General features: G+C 35.5%; 1 protein-coding gene across 1 annotated transcript; it reads right to left on the bottom strand.

Annotated features, from left to right (window-relative positions):
• Window positions 1–9,775: 9,775 nt before the first annotated feature.
• On the bottom strand, window positions 9,776–10,753 carry LOC149219245 (uncharacterized). The gene has a single exon (XM_089386760.1). The coding sequence runs from the start codon at window positions 10,751–10,753 to the stop codon at window positions 9,776–9,778; it is 978 nt and encodes a 325-aa protein (XP_089242886.1).
• Window positions 10,754–22,079: the final 11,326 nt, after the last annotated feature.

Raw genomic sequence — 22,079 nt, forward strand, 5'->3', positions numbered from 1 at the left:
GATCGAGACACCGATTTGTGGGAAAGTTTTGGTCAAGTCTGTGGGAACTAATGGACACCAAGTTAAATAAAAGCTCAACTTTTCATCGACAAACAAATGGCCAGACAGAAGTAGTTAATAGGACAGTGATCTAGGTACTGAGAGGATATTGCAGCAAACACCCTAAGCTTTGGGATGAGCACTTGTGTTACGTGCAGCATGCTTACAATAGATCCAAACACTCTTCTACACAGAGATCTCCTTTTGAGACTTGCTTTGGTTTCATACCAAGGTCTCCTTTGGATTTTTTCTTTGGTAAAGATACCATGGTTGATAGACACAGTGATGTGGACAAGGCAACTAGGTTCATTGAACAGATCCAGGAGATCCACCAGGAAGTACAGGAACAACTAGAGAGGAGCTAGGCCAAGTACAAGGCTAGGCATGACAAGCATCGGATGGAACATAGTTTTCAAGTTGGAGACCAAGTCTAGTTGTATATCAGCAAGGACAGGAAGCAAGGTGAAGGTAAAAAGCTAAAACTTATCAAGTACGGACCCTTCAGGATACTTGAGAAAATTAGTGAAAATGATTTTCGTCTTGATCTGCCAGCTTACATGCACATCTACTCAATCGTAAATGCAAACTGTTTGAGGTTATTCGAACCTTCAATGATTGAGGACCCTGAAGAGCAGAGTCAATTACCTTTTGTTGATGACTTGCTACCCGAATATCTTAATGAGTTGCAAGAAGACACAGTGCTGGACAGGAAGGTAAGGACGACATGTAGTGGACAAGTGGAATACCTCGGGATTGGACTTAAAGGTTCGAAGTCGAGCAGTGAAAAGTGGATTGAGATTGGACAAGTGAGACAGCAGTTTCCTCACTTAGTTGATGCTTGAAGAAAAGCAACCTTTAGTGGTCCAAAAGCTTTTTCAGTAGGGAGGTCATCATCCAAATCAGATCTGTGAATGACTCTCAAAGAACCATGACTGAATCAGGTTAAACGAATCCTTGAAATTTCCAAAACAACGATCGAAAACGCCTTGAACCAATGGCCATGGCAGCCGACGCAGAACTACAAGGACCTCGGTCAAATCACGCTGACTGAGGCCCATGGAGACTACGCAAGAGGCCAAAAAAACCCCTGGGAGTCCCGGATCGGGAAAAGGAGGCAATTTTTGATGCACGATTAGCGCTAATCGTGCATCGCTAGGAAAATAGGGCCAAAGTGGAAAGCCTCAAGCACCCGGTCGCACGGAGGAACTGAAGGACCGCGGGCGAGAAAACAAAAGCGCTAAAGGACAAAAGGCGAGACCCACACTTTAGAAAACTTGCGGTTTCCCTGAGATTCCCTTGAACGGGAAATGATTTTGGAGGAGAACGGAGCGATCGATGCATGGCAGTGGAGGTGAGAGATAAACCACCATGATTGCGCATTATCGGTCAAGCAAGTTAAACGCGCTTGACGTGCGCACAACGTTGGATCTGCAGGAGCTAGATCGGACGGCTGAGATGCGCCCGATAGAGAGAAGTGGAATCAACAGGGAATTAAGCCGTGATTTAGAAGGATTTGGAATCTGTTGACCACCATGATGGAGAAAGAACACATACAAATGAACTGACGAAGCATGATGGTACCAATTAGATGGAGACATGTGGCCACTTCCTAAGCATTCATGCTGATGCCGCACGGGGAACTCCAAGCGCAGCTGCAGAAGGTGGATCGATGTAGGCGGGAGAGGAACCGAATAGGCACAGGGACTGAATGGCTAAAGCCATGAATAAAGACACTCGAAGCAGAAAAAATTAAGGGAAGGAAAAACCGAACCGAGAAGAGTCCAAGCGACTAAGAAAGACAGTGAACACTGAACCCTAAGAGGAGGAATAAACAAAGAGAACAGTAAATCCAAGTAGAGGTGACAGAGGGCCGAGCTAACCACAAGCAGCATCGAGCACCAGAGAGCTTGAAGATTCAAGCCTTCCCATCGAGGAATCTGTCCAGACTGAGCATCACATTTGGCTCTTTCCACTGTAGAGAAAAGGTCATAGAGTTGGTAGGAAGGAAAAGAGTCTATGAACTCCGAGTGGCTTGGGGAATCCAAGGACCACCCTACCAAGCAAAATTTGCTTCAGGAGAACTCAAATTGAGTCCCTGTAATTGTAATTTCTCTGCTGTAAGACTCAATAAAACAAGTCCACCACTAAAATCTGGACCGGAGACATAGCCCTGGAGAATAGGGTGAACTCCTTATTAAAAATTCTTGTGCCTTTATATTGCTTACTATATTTCTCTTCTGTATTTTCACTCATTTTTTGTGTATTGGCAATCTGATCGATCCATTGCTTAAATAACATAGAACACGCACCATCACATGAGTCTGGAATACCTTTTGTTTTAATAAATCTTCAACTAAGGTCACTTATGGGGTGATTATCATATCAGCCTAACCAATATGAATTTCATTCTTTATCTAATTTCCTTGTTCTCTTTCAAGTAGAATTGTTGTTTAGCTAATTTCATACAATTAAGTGTTATTACTCAATTAAAAATCAATTCACAATGCCTTCTTCTTTGGTTAAACATTGAAGTAAACCAATAATAAATCACTAATACCTATTGTTTCCCATTTGCATTTGGATTGAATGAAAAATATTGTTTTCATTTATGTTCTTCACTTTCTATTGGACTATTTTATATTAATTAAGGTAGCTATGAAAGAAAGAAATAAAGGCATATAAACCAACTTTTCTTACTAATTTCCTTTTCTCATATTTAGTGCTTAGCTTACTCACACTTAAAATAATCGATAAATGTAGTAAATTTAGTCTTTCTTGTAACAAGGTCACTAGTTAATAAAATTAAATACTAGACTCATTAATAAGAATTTATCTTCTTCCTTTTTCTTATTTCCGCAAAAATTGTGTGATGACTCCACTTTGTTATATTTAGTCATTCAATATTTACAAATCATACTTTAATAATAAGTTAATATGTTCACTAGAAACTATCATTTACCTACTTCGCCCCTCTATTTAAATCAATTAACCCTCTAGAGAGAGGGTAATCATCCAACCTCTTCCTCCCTATTTGAAAATACACATTTCTCCCCATTTTACCTAAACCCATATATGTTGGAATTAGACAACTAGTTGTGTAAATATGTGTAAAACTTGTTTTTACTGTGAAGTTGGTTTTATACCAGAACAATAGTTATGTAATGGAGGACATTCTTATAAAATGAAGAATGCCCGAACTATTGTAATCGAGGAGAACCATTGTTGATTTATTAGAAAATCCAATCCCTTGCCCCGTGGATGCTTCCTTGACACACTATCAAGGTTTTACCATGTAAAATCCTATGTTTACTTGTGTCATTCTTTTGGTTTCAAATCAGCTATTTAGTTTCATTTTTTTCCTATTTGATAAACCACTCAAACCAACAAGTGGTATCAGAGCATTTCGTTCACTGAGGAAGTTTGATTGAAGGAGATAGCCTGTATGAAGCAATTTTTTATTTAAAGTCACCAATTGAAGTGTCGGTAAGAGCTAGAAAGGAAGAATGCTTAGACTGAATCTATCAAAGCCAAAATAAAAAATGTTGCGTCTATCTAGTGAAAGGATAAAAAAAAAATGTGCATGAATTATACCACTCGATTGCTGAAGTCTGCCGCTGGAAAGAAAATGAGAGAAAGTCTGTCGCTATCGCCAAAAAGAAAAAAAGGGAAAACTGCCTTTTTTTTTTTGCATCCGCTGGTTTCTTTGGTTTCTTTGCAGAATACTGTTTTTTCTTTAAAAGGGTTGTCTTTCTTTGCAGAAAATTGTTTTTTTCTAATGGCTAGCATCCGTTGAATTGTCTACATGGGTAGAGGGTGAAGGCTGCCATCAGTTAAATAAAGGAAGTTCTTGCAGTTAGAAGAAAGTCAAGTGAGAAAAAAGCCACGTAAAAGCTGGGTAATTTATTTTTCATAAAAAATTATTAAAAAATAAAACAATTTTTTTTTTTGGCTCAAAAAGAAAGAAAAAACAATGGAATATTTTTTAGAAGTTAAGAGTAGGGTTTCATTAAGGAAAGGAAAATAAGTTTTTTTTGAGTGAAGTTTGTTGAAGGGTATGGATAAAGGGTGCTCAGAATTATAGAAAGGGAATTTGTGAAGTATTTTTCGAGAAAAGGGTTTCATTGAAGAACAAAGGTTTTGTCCTAGAAACTAAAATTAAAGAAATTCTTTTAAAGAAAACTCTTGTAGATTTTTAACCAATTTGAAGAATTTTTTTTTTAAAAAGGAACAAAATTCTGAATTATATTTTTCTTTAGTAGCAAAAATTGAAAACCGTTGTTGGAAGAAGACAAATCAATTTTTTTTAAGAAACCCTAGATGAAAGACTAAAACCCTATGAGGAAAGGAATGACCAAGATGACGAATAGAAAGTTCGAGGTGGATAAATTCACGAGCAAGAACAGTTTTTCTCTATGGAAACTGATAGTTAGGGAATCCTTGGTGCAACAAGGGTTGCACAAGGCATTGGACAGGGTGAGTAAGAAACCTTCAAGCATGACAGATTCATACTGGGAGGATTTCGATGCCCGAGCTCTCAGTACCATCAAGTTATGCCTGGAAGATGAAGTTCTCTTCAACATTGTTGAAGAGAGTACAACTGCAGGTTTATGGGAAAAACTGGAAAAGCTATATATGTAAAAATCATTAACCAATAGAAGTTATTTGAAAAGACAATTGTACAGTCTATGGATGAAGGAGGGTACAATATTTGTAGAACATTTAAATAGTTTTAATACACTTATATGCCAATTATCAAATATGAAAGTTAAAATTCAAGAAGAAGATAAAGCTATAACCTTGTTGTGTTCTCTACTCAAGTCATGGGACTAGTTCATAACTTCAATTAGTTTGAGCATTGTTGATTCTTTGAAATTTGAATCAGTTGCGGGAGCTCTCTTATGTGAAGAAGTACGAAGGAAATCCAGTACCGAAACAACTGCACCATCAGTCATGATAGCTAAAGGATGGTCAAAGGAAAAAGGAGAAAAAAAAGGGGATCTTCCAGATCAAAATCAAAGGGAAAGAAGTGTAAGGTGAAATGTTGGTACTGCAATAAAATTGGACACCTCAAGAAAGACTGTTGGAAATAGAAAGAGTCTGATAACACAAATAAGGAAGCAAATCAGGTTGATTCAAGTATAATAGATGATGTTTTATCTGTTGAATAATTATGTATGATAGATGAAACTTTACCTGTATGTAATGTCTCTCAGGATTTTGAAAGTTGGCTATTAGACTCTGGTGCTTCTCATTACATGTGTCCACACAAAAATTGGTTTATTTCGTCTGAAGCTGTAAATGGTAGTTCTGTGTTTATGGGTAATAATGTATGATGTCAGATTGTTTGGATGGGAATACCAGGATTAAAATGTATGATAACACAATTAGATCATTAACTGGTGTTAGACATGTACCTGAATTGAAGAAAATTTTGATTTCTTTGGGAGTGTTGGATTCAGATGGATATAAGTTTACAGGTTAGAATGGAGTGCTAAAAGTCTCTAAAGTCACCTTGGTTGTTATGAAAGAAGAAAAATTTGGAAATATTTACACACTCAAAGGAAGTACTCTGGTCAGTGAAGTAACGATTGTGTTAGAGAAAGAAGAAGAAGGTACTCTCCTATGTCATAAATGATTGGGTCACATTAGCGAGAAAGGTCTTGAGGTACTAATGAAACGTAAATTACTTCCTGTTTTGAAATCCTTCAAGCTGGATTTTTGTAAACATTGTGTGTATGGAAAGCAATGTAAATAGATGTTTAAAACTAGACATCGTAATAGTAAAGAAATTTTAGACTACATTCATTCTGATTTGTGGACCATCTCCTGTTGTATCATATGGAGGTGCTTTATATTTTTTAATGTTTATCTATGATTTATCCCGTAAAGTTTGGGTATTTATGTTGAAAAAGAAAGTTTATGTATTCAATGTCTTTAAACAATTTAAAGAAGTGGTAGAAAAAATAAGAAGGAAATCAATTAAATGTTTAAGAACTAACAATGGTGGTTAATTTACTTCTCTATAATTTGAACAATATTGTAAGGACGAAGGAATTGTTAGACACAAAATTGTTGTTTATGCTCCTTAGAAAGATGGTTTTGCTGAACGTATGAATGAGACTCTTATGGAAAGAGCTAGAAGCATGATCAATAATACTAACCTGCAAAAGGAGTTGTGGGCAGAAGCAGTATCCGCTACTTGTTATTTAGTTAATAGATCACTTTCAATAGTAATTAATTGTAAAATTCTTGAAGAAGTTTGGTCATGTCAGTCTTGTGATTATTCACATTTAAGGATATTTGGTTGTGATGCCTATGCTCTTATTCCTAAAAATCAACATTCAAAATTAGACTGAAAATTGAAATGTTATGTTTTTGTTGGGTATGACTAGGTAGTGAAAGGGTACAGGTTGTGGGATCCTACATCGTGGAAGATAGTCATTAGTAGAGATGTAAATTTTGATGAATCTTCTCTTTTAAACACAAATGTTGAAAGAATTAAACAAGAATGGGTATCACCAAATCAACAAATTTAGTTGGAGGCTAGACGTTTTCTTGAAAGTGAAAAGGAAGGAGAGACTTATGGAGGAAAAGGTGTTGAAGATACAAAGGAAGCTGTTGAATTTTCTGAACCAATTCAGCAACTAGTAACTCTAAGAAGGTCTACAAGGGAAAGAAAAACTCCCAAAAGGTATGAATATTCTGCTTCATCATTTCCTTTGATTACTGAAGATGGGGAACCTTCTTGTTATGAGGAAGTAGTAGATGAAATAGATAGTTTAAAATGGAAAATGACTATGGAAGAAGGAATGGATTCCTTAGCCAAGAACAATACCTGGGATCTTGTAGAACTTCATGAAGGGAGAAGTGTTGTTGGATGCAAATGGGTCTTCAAATTTAAATGGAAATTTGATGGAAGTATCGAAAGGTATAAGGCGAGACTGGTAGAAAAAGGGTATTCTAAGGTTAAAGGTATTGACTTTCATAAGATTTTTTCACTAGTTGTAAAACTTGTTTCTATTCGTATCGTGTTGCCATTAACTATATTACTTAACCCTAAGTTAGAACAGTTAGATGTTAAAACAACTTTTCTACATGGTGATTTGAATGAAGAGATATATATGGAACAACCAGAAAGTTTTGTACAAGGTCGCAGTAGAAGATTAGTTCGCAAGCTCAGGAAATCACTGTATAGCCTAAGGCAATCTCCTAGGCAACGGTACAAGAATTTTGACTCCTTCATGGTGAGCCAAAAATTTATTAGAAGTGAGTATGATCATTGTGTATACTTCAAGAGTTTCAGAGGCATATTCATTATCTTACTTTTGTATGTGGACGATATGCTTGTTTCAAGCAAAAGCATAGAAGAGATTAACAGGTTAAAGGCTCAGCTCTCTAGGACATTTGATATGAAGGATCTTGGAGCAGCAAAACATATCTTGGGCATGGAGATACACAGAGAAAGGAAAAATGGTAATCTTTGGTTATCACAACAGAAGTATGTGGAAAGAGTACTTGAAAAGTTCTGTATGAACAATGTGAAACCTGTTAATGTTCCATTAGCTTCCCATTTTAAGCTTTGTTTAGTTTTGAGTCCTAGAACTGACGAATAAAGTTAATATATTTCTGATGTACCATATTCAAATGTTGTAGGCAACATAATGTATGCCATGATATCTACAAGACCTAACATTTCACATGCAGTTGGAGTTGTCAGCAGGTTCATGGAAAATCCATGTGAAGAACATTGGTGAGGAGTGAGATGGGTTCTTTGATAAATAAGAGGCACAATTGACCATTGCATCATCTTTAATGGTAGTGAAGGATCAATATGTGGATATGTAGATGTTGATTACGCAAGTGATTTGGACAAAAGGAGATCTACTACATGTTATTTATTTACTCTTGTAGGTGGAGCAGTTAGATAGATGTCAAACCTTCAAGAAATAGTTGCGTTGTCCACTACCAAAGTAGAATATATAACTACTTTAGATGCCAGTAAAGACGCAATCTGTTTAAAGGGTATACATGATGAGATTGGAACGTTGCAGGAGAAAGTGAATGTACTATGTGACAGTCATAGTGCTATTCATTTGGCTACAAATCCGACTTATCACAACAATACCAAGCAGATTGATGTAAGGTATCAGTTTCTGAGACATGTGATCTAGCATAAAAGTATCTCTCAAGAAGGTCCATACACGGGACATATTCACGAAGCGCGTTATAATAAAGAATATGCAATGGTGTTTAGCTTCTTTTGGCTTGAAGAAGAGATGATGAATAGGCATGGGCAAGGGATTAGGAAAATTGTTGTGAAGGTGGAGTTTGTTGGAATTTGACAACTAAATCTATAAATATGTGTAAAAATTGTATTTACTGCCAAGTTGGTTTTATACCGAAACAACAGTTATGTAATAGATAAACCGAACTATTGTAATTGAGGAGAATCATTGTTTATTAATAGAAAATCCAATCCCTTGCCCCGTGGATGTTTCCTTGGCACATTGTCAAGGCTTTACCATGTAAAATCTTGTGTTTACTTGTGTCATTCTTTTGGTTTCAAATCCGTTATTCAATTTCATTTCTTTCTTGTTCGATTAACCACTCCAACTAGCGATATATAATTTCAAAATAAATCTAACTGAATACAACCCATGTGTTAGGTTTCATACATGCACTATCGTTAACTTTGAATATTAATATTGCCACCCTAAAGTATATCTCATTATATCCATGCATGCTCTTTCATTAACTTTGAATATTAATATTCCCACCCTCAAATATATCTCATTGTATTCATGCATGCTCTATCATTAACTTTCAATATTTATATTGTCGCCCTAAAGTATATTTGATTATATATTTTATAATCCATTTTCAATATTAATACTTCAATTGTAAAATAGATCTCAATAAAGTTTACCATCACTCTCAATAATAAACTTTTGTTACTCTTCTCTATTTATTTATTGTGATAAAAGATGGTACTACAATCATTAAATGAGGAAAATAAAAAGAAGGAAAAGAGCCAAAATTAAGAATATGGAAACCATAACCAATTTTGTTGTCTACTAATTGATGGTAAAATTTTGATGGATCCTTTTTATGCCAAGAATGATTAAAATTCGATAACCTGTAATGGTTACAACACAAGTTAAATTATTCACATTTCTTTATCATTCCTGAAAAAAAACCCATTAATATTTATAACAAAACATGATAGCGCAAAAAAATCAAATAAGATATGCAATAAAAACAATGCACCCGAAACATGAAGCTGGATAATTCATATTAATATATATACAAATATTGTATAACTTTTAAATCATCTTCTACTTTTTATAATTTATTTATTATTTATTTATATTTAATACCTCTATTTATGGAAAAGTTTCAACCCATTTTTTACCCTTCATTGTTTAAATTGTTTTTTTTAATAAATATAATCATCGATACCATCCCATCCCAATGTTGTAATTTATTTATAACCATCCCTATCTCTACATTGACTTGAATGCATATCATGGAACAGTTGTACACACTACAGGACAGCTGAACTGAGTTAAACTAACGCTTACATATTATCAAGTATATTGAGTATTTCGAAGGAATGAAATCGGTAAAACTAGTCACCCTCAAGGAGGGTAGGATTATTTCGGACAAATGAAAGGACAAACAGAAGGAGGAAACTAATGCCATAAATACCTACAATAAGCAAAATCGCACTGAGATTTCAGACTATGGAGGCATGCACATGATTTTCCAATTGAGAGTCGCTACTCTTGAGAGGCTCATACTCGCCAAGGTTACCTTCTAGGTCATCAGACAAAGAGGATTTGTCTATGCTTTCATGGTGGTAAGATTTGCACACAAAGTAAAACACGCTTTGTGTCAACAGCCCCATCAAGTGAACAAAAGAAAGCAACCCCACAAGGACTGTGCAATACACGGCCTTCGCAGCACTGCCCACACCATGGCGGTCTCCGTTAAGTACAGCATACGCGAAAACCCATCCAATAATTCCGACGGATAAGAGATAAAGAATGTCGAGCGAGAAGGCCATGATCCGCTGTCCCTTGGTGAGATCCCTGCTCTTCCTTATGGGCCGTACGCCGGATTTGTCCTCCGGCATGGTTGAAACGCAGGCGAGGTACCTCACCATGCCTAGAGACAAATACCCACAGACGACGAAGGCGGTTATAACATACTCGCCAAATTCATAGACCGCCAAATCCATATTGAAAAATACAACGGTGCATGCGAACTGGAAGAATACAAGTACGAAAAACGCGAGGAAAATTAGCGCGAGGCGTTTCCAAGCCCTCACAACGATGCTCATAACACAAGCGTAGGAAATTTCCTTTGACGCATATATAGAGGCCATGGTATACACCGCAGACGCTGCAGACATCAACGAAAAGCCCAAAACGAATATGGCATAGACCGCCATAAGAATGAGTAGCTCCGCCCTTTCCTTAGTGATCCCCTGGCCGGCCGGGCTGGTGGTCTCCATCAGAGTAGGCATCGCATTCCAATGCGAGAGCACATATCGGATGACCAACCGGCCCCACAGAATTGCAAAACTGAGGGGGAGAACAAGACTCAGGGCGAGCCACTCCAGCAATTTAGCACGGGAGCGAAATATCTTGAAGGCCTCTTTAAAGATTCCCGTGAAGCTAAGGGACTGGAGATCCTCTGGTTCTCGATCCATTGCTTTGCTCTGCTCCGGACGCCGACACCAGCAAAACTTTCTTCTTTCTCTGGAAAATTCTTGGTACGCAAGAATAAATATTGTCTTCTTGGCCCCGTGCGTATAAATAGATGGAATGGTAATGTAAAGCGTGAGAAGGTACACCTCAACTTCTTTCCCGTAAACAAAAGATTGGGACGAAATTCGCGGGGTGGTTCCTGTGTGCGGCTGTTCTTAACTATTTTAATTGCGCGGAGACTTTAGTTTTTTTTATTCAGATCAGCGACACTCTGTGTTTAACTATGCCATTGCTCAAAGACTGGAACTTAGGAAAGTAGAAGAGAACTGGATTTAGAGAGCTAGTGTGCATGAGAGTTTTATTCCTGTGTGGTTGTTCTTAACTATGTTAATTGCGGGTAGACTTAGCTTTTTCTTTATCCAGATCAGCGACACGGTGTGTTTAACTATGCCATTGCTCAAAGTCTGGAACTCAGGAAAGTAGAAGAGAACTGGATTTAGAGAGCTAGAGCGCATGAGAATTCTATTATTGAGCAGACAGTTAACGGCTATTTGAGATGGTCATCACATGTAGATTACAGTCAGTTCACAGCAGTAATGTTTTGCATGAGATGGTCAATACTTCCAGGAGTTTATATATAGATATATATATCTCAAATTATTTTGGCTTTAGTATGATGTGTAATTTTGTCCTACGAATCGAAATTAAAAATTATATATATATATATATATATATATATATATATAATATTTAAATAATATTTATTAAATATTTGTGATTTATATTAGATTTATATTTAAAATAAAATTATGTTGATTTATTTACAATAATTTCATATTTTTTTTTGTAGTATTAGTAATTTTTTTAAAAATGTATCATAAATTTTTAATATACAATTATTATATAATTACTTTTACATTGTGTTTTTATAATCTTGATAATTTTTTGAAAAACAATTGGATAAAATTTTATTAGACAACTTGTATAATAATTAGTTTATTTATGAAGTGTGAAGCATTAAATCTCTTAAGCTGTATTTAATAAAAAAAAATGCATTTTAAATGAATGGATTCTTTTAGGCAAATTACAAAGAAATTTACAAGGAAGGTCATAAAAATGGCAGACTATAAATTAATTTTATAACCTTAACTTTATAATCTCTCAACTTTACTTGAGTATTGTAACAATATTTATACTATTACTTTGTTTCTTATAATGATCTTGATCCAAAATATAAAATTCATAATTCACAAAGTTGGAATAGAATATTTATTTATTTAGAATATTTAATTAAATATTGGAGACACTTAGAAATAGAATATTGTTGTAAAAGATATGACATTTAGAATAATGTAGTATTTTAGGCTTCAATTTAGGAATAGAGTTAGTAGATTGGTTAGAATGACATCTATTGTAAATGGACACTTATTGATTTAATAAGTAGTCCATAACCTCAAATAGACACTTATTAATTTAATAAGTAGTCCATAACTAGAATAGGTTAGGAAATTAAGCTTATATATAGTGTTGGAGTGTGTGTGTAAACTCTTGTGAAATTAATATGTAATTTCTTTTCTAATTAATAAAATTGTGTGTCTCAGGACACTTCTGCTATTATTGTGATATCAAAGCAACAATAATGCAACTAATGTGATGAGGAAATTCCAGGTGTACAAGTTCTTGGAAAACTCCATTAAATTGATCAACAAATGATTGGTATGGAGATGGTCCAGTTTTTTGTTTAAAAAAAAAAAGAAATTTTACTATTGATTTTAGACTTTTAAATCTGAAAATCACATCTTATTATTATCAAAAATTTTCCTATGTATCTTGAATTTCTGTTATCTGCTCGGCTTCAACATGCTGGTTAGCCATGATAAGCACATCCTCCACTATCAGATCTAGCCCACTTGCAACCGTCATATCTCCTGATTACCTTAGGCAATCCTCATTCTCAAACTGTTGTCTTTTCTTTCTTTCTTTTTTAGCTCTCGGCCTAGCAATTCTAGTTCTTGAAGCAAACCCAATTGTTTTCTTTCCAGTTCCATCCCTGGATCTCACAACAGCTGGAGTCCCTCTGTCCTTGGAAAGAACGAATTTCACCTGGTCCTCTGATACAGTGACATATTCTCTTTTGCCAAGCCCTCGGCTCGAAATATTTAGAAGTCATCTTGAAGTAAATTTTTTGCGACTTCATGTTCTGAGATAAGAAATGCATGCGATGTATATGCATTCTCCAAGCACCACAACGTATCATGTATATTTTTGGGCTAATTTTCAATGCCGCTTTGAGTTTTGACGCATCATCTTCAGGGTTTACAACAAGTATTAGATCCACGTGGGATAGCTCATTTTCGCGTCGATCCAGTGTTTTTTAGGCTGAATTTTGGAGCAGAGGTTAAGCTTTGAAAGCTACGGAGAAAAGGATGCTTGGAAGTAACATTATTCAAGATAAAGTAAACTTGGGTGGTTGGTGGCATTTGGAAATTTAATTACAATGATGGCGCTAATGAAATCTGATGATCCAAAGTGCAATTTGGCATTGAGTGATGCGTCCATGGTTCAACGTGCAGTTTATTGAGATTTGATTCCTTTATTCCATATGTGGGAGATGATCCCACAAACAACAAGTGATTGTGTGGAACAATAACAATCTTAGCATAATTTTTTTTTTACGGTTTCTTCCATCGGCGTTGCAAAAGTCTTGATCGGTGTTCTGAGGTTGCCACAAGAAGGCATCCATTACAACAATGATTGTCTGAGAATTGCATACTGGGTTGATTAGTTTTCAAATAGTTTGACTTATGATTGCAGAATAGTGTGGTAAGGATTGGTATCATTCAAATGTTGATGCCAGTTTATGATTATAGTAAACAAAGTTGATAGCAGTCTCACTTGAAATTCAAGGCTTGATTTATTTTTAATATTTATCATATTATTCTCGTAAAAAATTAGTGAGAGGGTATTGAAAATATTTTTGGAGCAATAAGGAAATTCTATGTGTAATTTTTTTATTTGGAGAGATAAGGGCAATATTATAACTTAAAGTAATGTTTTACTTTGAGGGGGGGTTAGAGTACATTTTTCATGAAACTTTGCAGGATTGTAAATGACTCAAATTTTGAAAGATTTTATTGTAAAATTCCTAAGAGAAATTGATTAGAGCCAAGTGCAAAAATCAGTCATTTTTCTCCTTCAATGACTATATGATTGTCAAGGCCAAGCCCTCATAGATCGTTTTTTGTGTAGGTTGTTTTATGTGACGTGTTGTTCATCTTTCCCATGCTTGATTCTTTTTAATGCAAAGCTTCAAACCTACAATGTCCATGCTTATTAATCTGTTTTCTGATTCTGATAAGCTTGAAGGGGTAAAATCAGACAAGACATGGAAACGTCTCATTGAAAGCACTCTAATATATAATGAATTGTGGCAGGACATATGTGATGGAGACATTAAGCCTAATAAACCTACAAATGTAAGTTCACTTGCAAAATGGGAAGTTAAAAATGTCAAGGCACTAGCTCTTATAATGTCTTCAGTAAATGATGAGATGTATATTCATATTGAAAACTCGTCAGATGCATGGAATGCTTTGTGTGCTTTCAAAGATCTATTTGATACACAAACTAAATAAAAAAATGGTGATCTATAACTGAAGTTGCTTCAACAAAAACTAACTGAAGGAGGAGATGTCCTTGAGTATATCTCCAAACTTAAAAATACTAAGCAAGAAATAGTAAAACTCGGATTTCCAGCATTAGATATAGTTTCATGACTACAATTCTAATTGTTGGATTCCCTTCCCCTTACATGAATTTGTTGGAAACTCTACAAGTAACCGGAAAGTTAGATAAATTAAAGTTTGATGAGCTAAGTGAGATTTCTTCTTCACACAGGCCAGCACAAGTAAATCATCAACTGACAATTCTATAGGAAGAGGACATTTCAATCCACATCCAGCAGCACATAGTGGACAAGGTCGTGGAAGAAGCCAAAATACAGGAAACTTTCAGGGAAGAGGAAACAGTTAAGGCAGAAGAAACTTTCAAAACAAAGGCAACTTTCAAGGCAGAGGAAATAGCCAAGGAATAGGTCAAAGTCAAGGTAGAGGGACAACTCAAAATAGAGGCCAAAGCAGAGGTAGATGATAGTATCAAGTAAGAGATAGAGACTTGAATCAAATTGTATGTAGAAGATGTAACAAAGTGGTCCATTTTTCAGAAGATTGTAGAACTTCCATTGATAAAATTACAAAGTTCCATCAAAACACAGCTCAATTTGCCACTGATCAAGATAATGATGGCTCAGAATATTTCTTCACATCATGTCAAATATCAGAATCAACAGCATTAGTTTCCATTTTTTTCAAAGTGATTATGAAGATGCATGGATTTTAGATATAGGAGCAACTCAACACATGACTTTTCGACAAGACTTCTTTTGGAACTTCCAGCCATGCCACTTGAATTCAATATTTTGTGCTTATGATACAAAACATACTCCTTATGGACAAGGTGTGGTTAAAGTTTATCTTCCTAACATTGGAGAAAGATTGATTTAAAATGTATGGTATGTACCCACCTTTAAAAGGAATTTGTTGTCTTTAGTCTCGATCCGACAAGCCAAACATCAAGTGGTTTTGGAGGATGGCCTAGTTAAAGTAAATTCAAACAAACAAAACATGAAAACAATGATGATAGGATATGAAAATGGAAAAATGTTAAGGATGAAAGGAACAATTATTCCAAAGAATTCTGACTTTGCAGGGGGAAGAAGCACAAACATTTCACCTATCAGATTATGGCATGTGAGATATGGACATCTAAGCTTTGACAGTCTCTCTCAACTGCAAAAACAAGGAATGGTTAAGGGACTTCCTACCTTCAAGAAAGAAAATGCAAGATGTGAAGCTTGCATTTATGGAACACAAAGTCGAGAGACCTTCCCGACAAGTTCATGGCGAGAAAACAAACATTTGCAATTAGTACATAGTGACATTTATGGACCCTTGCAAGCTTCTCTAGGAGGTTACAAATATTTCTTACTCTTTATTGATGATTTCAGCATAATGACATGGGTTTACTTCTTGAAGCATAAGTCAAAGGAATTTGAAAAGTTTAAAACTTTTCGTAAACATGTTGAAAATGAAGTCAAAGAAAATATTGGCACTCTTAGAACTGACAATGGAGGAGAATTCACTTCAAATGAATTCCAAAGTTATTGCAGACACAATGGGATCAAGCAACATCTTACGAATGTCTATACTCCATAGCAAAATGGAGTAGTAGAAAGAATGAATCGCACTTTGTTAGGAATGGTGAGTTCTATGTTAACTTTTAAAAAGTTAAGTCCTATTTATTGGACAGAAGCAATCCATATAGTTGTTCACTTAAGGAACAAGTCTCCCACTTCTTCCTTGGATGGAATCACACCTTATGAAGCATGGTCTGGTTTCACACCTAAAGTTAAACACCTTAGAGTTTTTGGTTCCTTGTGTTATGCCTTAGTTCCAAAATAAAAACAAACTAAGTTTGACTTGCGAAGTTTGAAATGCACAATGATTGGATATTCGGATGAGAAGAAAGGGTACAGGCTTCCGTAAAATGGGAAATTTGTTGTTAGCATAAATGTAATTTTTGATGAAACTGAGAGTAAGAGTGTTGAAGAAATAGAAAGTCTTCTTCAAAAATTTGAAACAAAAGGAGATAAAAGAAAAGCAAACATTCAAAGTCAACCAAATTCACAAAATTGGTATGAGCTTGATTTTCCTTCCTTTGAAGATGATTCATCTAGTCTGTCTACTTCACCAACATAGTCTGGGTCATCTAGCAATTCATTAGAATCTCCTAGTAGTTGTAGTTCTTCTCACAATGATTCTTCGGCCCCAGAATCTGCAGTTGATCAACATACCTTGGTTTACATTAATCCTCTTTATAATGATGGAGACTTTTCAGAATCTCAAACAAGTGAACATCAATTGCCGAAATGGGTTGTTCAACTCTTGAAAGATGTAAGGCTAGATGAGAAAAATAAAATAGGAAGAAGGGGGTCCACCAGGAATGAAGGAAATTTTTCCTTGATCAGGAATGATGTTATTGAACCCTCCACATATGAAGAGGCAATAAAATAGAAAGAATGGAAACTCGCTATGATTGAAGAATATAAGGCAGTTCAAGACAACAACACTTGGAAACTTGTTGATTGTCCTCAAAATGTTAAACTAGTCGAAAGCAAATGGGTTTACTTAATTAAGTACAACCAAAATGCAGAAATCGAAAATTACAAAGCTAAACTTGTGGCTAAAGGTTTTGCACAACAGGAAGGCATTGATTATGAGGAGACTTTTGCTCCTGCAACAAAATGGAACACCATCCACTTAACACTCGCATTAGCAGCAAAAAAGGGATATAAAGTGCATCAGATGGATGTAAAGAGTGCTTTCCTTAACATATATTTAAAGGAAGATGTATATATGACACAACCACCAGGTTTTGAAATTGAAGGGAAAGAACATAAATTCTATAAACTAATTAAGGCTTTATATGGGTTAAAACAAGCTCCATGAGCTTGGTATGCCAAAATGGATGAATACCTTCGAAAGGTTTCCTTTCAATGAAGTGAATCTGATGATCCTTTGTATGTATGTCAATAGGGTAAAAATATTGTGATTATTCTTGTGTATGTAGATGATTTGATCATTACTGGAAACAATGATGATCATATTGTACAGGTGAAAAAGGAGTTACATGCAGGTTTTAAGATGACAGACTTGGGATTACTTCACTACTATCTTGGAGTTGAAGTATTCCAACGTCCAGATCATATTTTCATTTCTCTGAGTAAGTATGTAGCAGAAGTTCTTCAGCTCTTCGAAATGTAGGATTGCAAGCCCGTTATTACCCCCATGGAACAAAACTTGAAACTTTCAAAATTTGAAGGGGGGAAAGGTGGATAGCACTACTTATAAAAAGTTTATTTGCAGCCTGATTTATCTGACAATGACTCGGCCAGATATATCTTATGTATTTAGTATTCTTTCACACTTTATGTGTGAACCACGAGACAACCAATAGAATGTTGCCAAAAGGGTTCTATGATATCTCCAAGGAACAAAATATTTTGGTCTTCTTTACAACAAGACTAAAAGATTTGTACTTGGTGGATTTTCAGATGCCGACTTTACTGGAAGTATTGATGATCGAGCATCAACCTCTGGTTATTTAATGAACATGGGGTCAACTACAGTATGTTGAAGTTGCAAGAAACAAGCTACAGTGGCCACTTCTTCAGTTGAAACAGAATACATATTAACATGGGAAGCAGCATGTGAAATTGTTTGGTTGCATAGATTTTTGCAGGATGTGGGCATTCCCCAAGCATAAGCTACATCATTATTCATCAATAGGCAGCCAGCGATAAAGCTTGCCAAGAATCTAGTTTTTCATTCCCAAAAAAACATGTGGACACCAAGTATCATCACATTAGATCGCTCATTGCCAAGTATGTCATCAGGTGAGTTTATTGTCCTACAGAAGATCAGGACTCCAATATTTTCACAAAACCACTTCGCAAGATTAAATTCATTAAGTTCAAATATGAACTTGGTAACTATTGTAATGTATCTTTGGATCATAGGGTGGAATGTTAGATGATCCAAAATACAAAATTCATAATTCACAAAGTTAGGATAGAATATTTAATTATATATTGTAGATACTTAGAAATAGAATATTGTTGTAAAAGATATGACATCTAGAATAATGTCGTATCTTAGGCTCCAATTTAGGAGTAGCATTAGTAGATTGGTTAGAATGACATTTATTGAAAATGGACACTTGTTAATTTAATAAGTAGTCCATCACAAGCATAGGTTAGGAAATTAAGCTTGTATATAGTTCATTCTCCTGATTGCAAGATTGTTGGAGTGCTTGTGTAAACTCTTGAAAAATTAATATGTAATTTCTTTTTTGGTTAATAAAATTGTGTGTCTGAGGACACTTCTGACATTATATAATTTTTTTATTTCAATATTTTTTTAAATGATATTTAATTTTAACTATAGAGTGGAAGGTGATAATTAATAATTATATTTTTAAAATTTTATGGTTTATATAGCAAAATAATGAAATTAAGTTTGGAGTATGTTTTAAAATTTCTTTTTCTTGACTAAGAGTTTCTCTTCCTAAAAATTAAGACCAAGAGACATCTAGTAGGAGTGAAAGTTTACTCCTTTAAGCACCACAGCTGATAATTCTGTGTGGTGTGGGTTTCCTTGAATAAGATTGATGGGTCAACCCACATTTACAAATAATAGCGAATGATAGAACTTGTCACCACTACTAGTTTTATGAAAGGTTTTTCAAATTGATTGGAAAAAAAAATATAATATTACAACATCTCTTCCATACTGGACTAAAAAATACCTCTTAACACAATAAAATTTATTACATTTTTTTTAAGAATTAAATTGAAATAAAGAAAAAGATAAAATTTTCTTTTATTGTTTTGAGTTGATAATATGGTTTAAGAGCTCTGCAAAAAACCCTAATGGACCATGAGGTAGATGGCGAGGAGAAACCAAGACAAAAAACGGTGCAAAAACCTAAGAGCAACAACAATAGACAATTGTGGAAACCGAGAGTAGCAGTAATGACGGAAGATGTCAGGAGGGGAGAGATCCCCTCCTACCAAGATGCAATGGCAGGCGAAGGACAAAAAAATCATCTGGCAGCAGGAAAGCAGAATGCATGCCTTGTCCTAGGGGCGACCTAGCAAGCAATAAAAAGGGGAAAATGTCTACCATGTGTGGAGGAGAAACCACGGTTTGTAATCCCACCAAACAAAATGGAAAGGTACAAAAGCTACATGAAAGATCACACGACCTCACCAGATGAATTCAGCAAAAATGGTAGCCCCTAGGACACATCGAGATGAAGCTAGGAGCGAAAGGCTTCTTTACAGTAATCTTCTCAAACCGGCAAGACAAAGAAAGAATGTTTGAGAATGGCCCTTATTTTTATTATAATGCTGGTCTATTCATGAGGTATTGGGAAGAATGCTATAACCCTGATAAGGAAAAAAATTTAGTAGCACAGGTATGGGTTAGATTATTTGGCTTACCAAAGGACTTATGGGACCCGAAAATTCTAGAAGGGATAGGAAGCACGATAGGGAGTTTTGTGAAAATAGCGGAAACTATGAAGAAAGGAAGGTATACTTCATATGCTAGGATATGTGTATACATGAATATCGCTAACCCGATGCTTGATACAATAGAGTTAGAGTACCACGAAGAGGTTTGGCAGAAAACCCTGGACTATGGACATATACTTTTTAGATGATGTAGATGTCATGAATATGGACACCTAGTTAAAGAGTAGCCACTAACAGCAGGAGAAGAAGAGAGAAAAAGTAAGCAGCAGAAAAAAAACAAGCAGACGAGGAGGGATTCTAGGAGGTGAAGAGTAGAAGATGACCAACAAAAGAAAACTCTAACGAAGGTAAAAAGGAACAACAAACAGACCTAGGAAGATCAGAAAACTTTGAAATCCTCCAAGAAGAAGGGTAAGATCATAATAAAACCATGGAATACCAAGAAGACAACGAGAAAGAAGTAGCTCAAGTAGTGAATGGACCCACACCAAGAGAAAAGCACAAAGTGTTATCCTAGAAAGGAAAAATAACAGGAAGAACAGACAGAAACTATGGTGATAAATAGGGGAGAAGACCTAAGCATAGAAGAAGAAGTCCTGAGAAACTTATTAAATGAATGGAGAAACCTGGATGAGTCATTTATCCCCAAGGATCAAAAAAGAATCTATGCGGAAACATTCTATAAATATCAAGCCAAACAAGGAAAATGAAAAATAGATATGGAAGAGCATCAAGAGAGTCAAAAGGACAGTCGACGAAACCAACAAGGAAAATTAAAAGGAGGAAAAAAACAAGGCCGAAAAAATATTAAGGATTCCATCTAGCTCATGGGGGAAATGTTAGTAAACACAGGAGAGTTGTTCCACTTTCGGTGGTGTTCCAAAATCTCAATCAAACCCCCCAATTATTATTACATCATGGAATATAAGAGGTTTGAATAGTAAAGGGAAGCAGAGACACCTTGCAGAACGGTTGAGAAAATACAAACCCCAGATAATGTTGATCCGGGAAATCAAAATCTCCGGCGAGAATATGGAGGAAATCCTAAATAAAATTAAACCTAAATATGAGCAAGTAACCCTAAATGTTAAACGAAGTTTGGGAGGGATCGCAATCATTTGGGACCCAACAGAAGTCATAACAAACTGGTGGATAGGACTGCCCAAAATCCTTACAGGAAAATTTAGACTCATAGGGCAAAGTGAATGGTTTCTAGTTTCAACAGTCTATGGACCCCACACCCCAGTAGATGGAGGTAGCTTCCTCACTCATATGCAAAAACTCGGGAATATGCATCAGGAATAGATGTGGATCATTGCAGTATATTTCAATATGAGAACTTCCAAAGAAGAGAAGAAAAGAGGAATACATATAGATGACACAAAGATGGAGAGATTGAAAGAATTGCAAATGGAATTAAGGTTGGTGGACATCCCAACTATAAATGGAAAATTTACCTAGAACAACAGAAGAGGAGGGAATAGACAAATAGCATCATGGCTGGACAGATTTCTAGCCTCTAAACAACTCATAGGAAAGGATATCTTCTATGAAGCTTCCATTCTCTCCTCTATAGGGTCAAACCACTGGCCTATTAAACTGGAGATTGCAATGAATCCTCAGAACAAAAACAGTCCATTCCGGTTCGAGGCCTTCTCGCTAAGAGATCCAATTTTCATAGACAAAATGAAAACTTGGTGGCAGGAGAGTAAAAACAGCATGGAAGGTAGAAACAAAATGCATACGTTCCAAATTAAACTAAAGGACCTAAAGGAAAAATAAAGAAATGGAACAAAGAGGAATTTGGTAACATTCAAAAAGAGAAAGAAATACTACAAGAAGGAACAGAGAGAATCCAAAAACAAATCATAGAGGGAGGAAGAAGTGTCGAGCTGGCAGAGGAGGAAGGTAGAGTGATTACCCAAATCGAGGAAAGAAGAAAGCAAGAAGAAGTTATATGGAAACAAAAATCAAGAGTCCAATGGCTAAAAGAATGGGAGAAAAATATGAAATTCTTTCATAAAGTAATGTTGAACCATAGACAGGATAATAGAATATTCTCACTCAAAGAGAGTCAAGGGAATAGGATACTTCAACAAAAAGAAATGGAGAGGTTACTGGAAGACTACTTCAAAGGGATCCTGACTGAACCTAATGTTTGAAGGGAGGAGGAA

Source organism: Pinus tabuliformis, chromosome Q (assembly GCF_031772625.1).
Source record: "Pinus tabuliformis cultivar Carrire ecotype Pingquan chromosome Q, CPIR1, whole genome shotgun sequence".
Classification (NCBI taxonomy): Eukaryota; Viridiplantae; Streptophyta; class Pinopsida; order Pinales; family Pinaceae; genus Pinus; species Pinus tabuliformis.

Coding starts and splice junctions, on each gene's coding strand:
- LOC149219245 (XM_089386760.1), bottom strand. CDS start 10,753: ATGGATCGAGAACCAGAGGATCTCCAGTCCCTTAGCTTCACGGGAATC.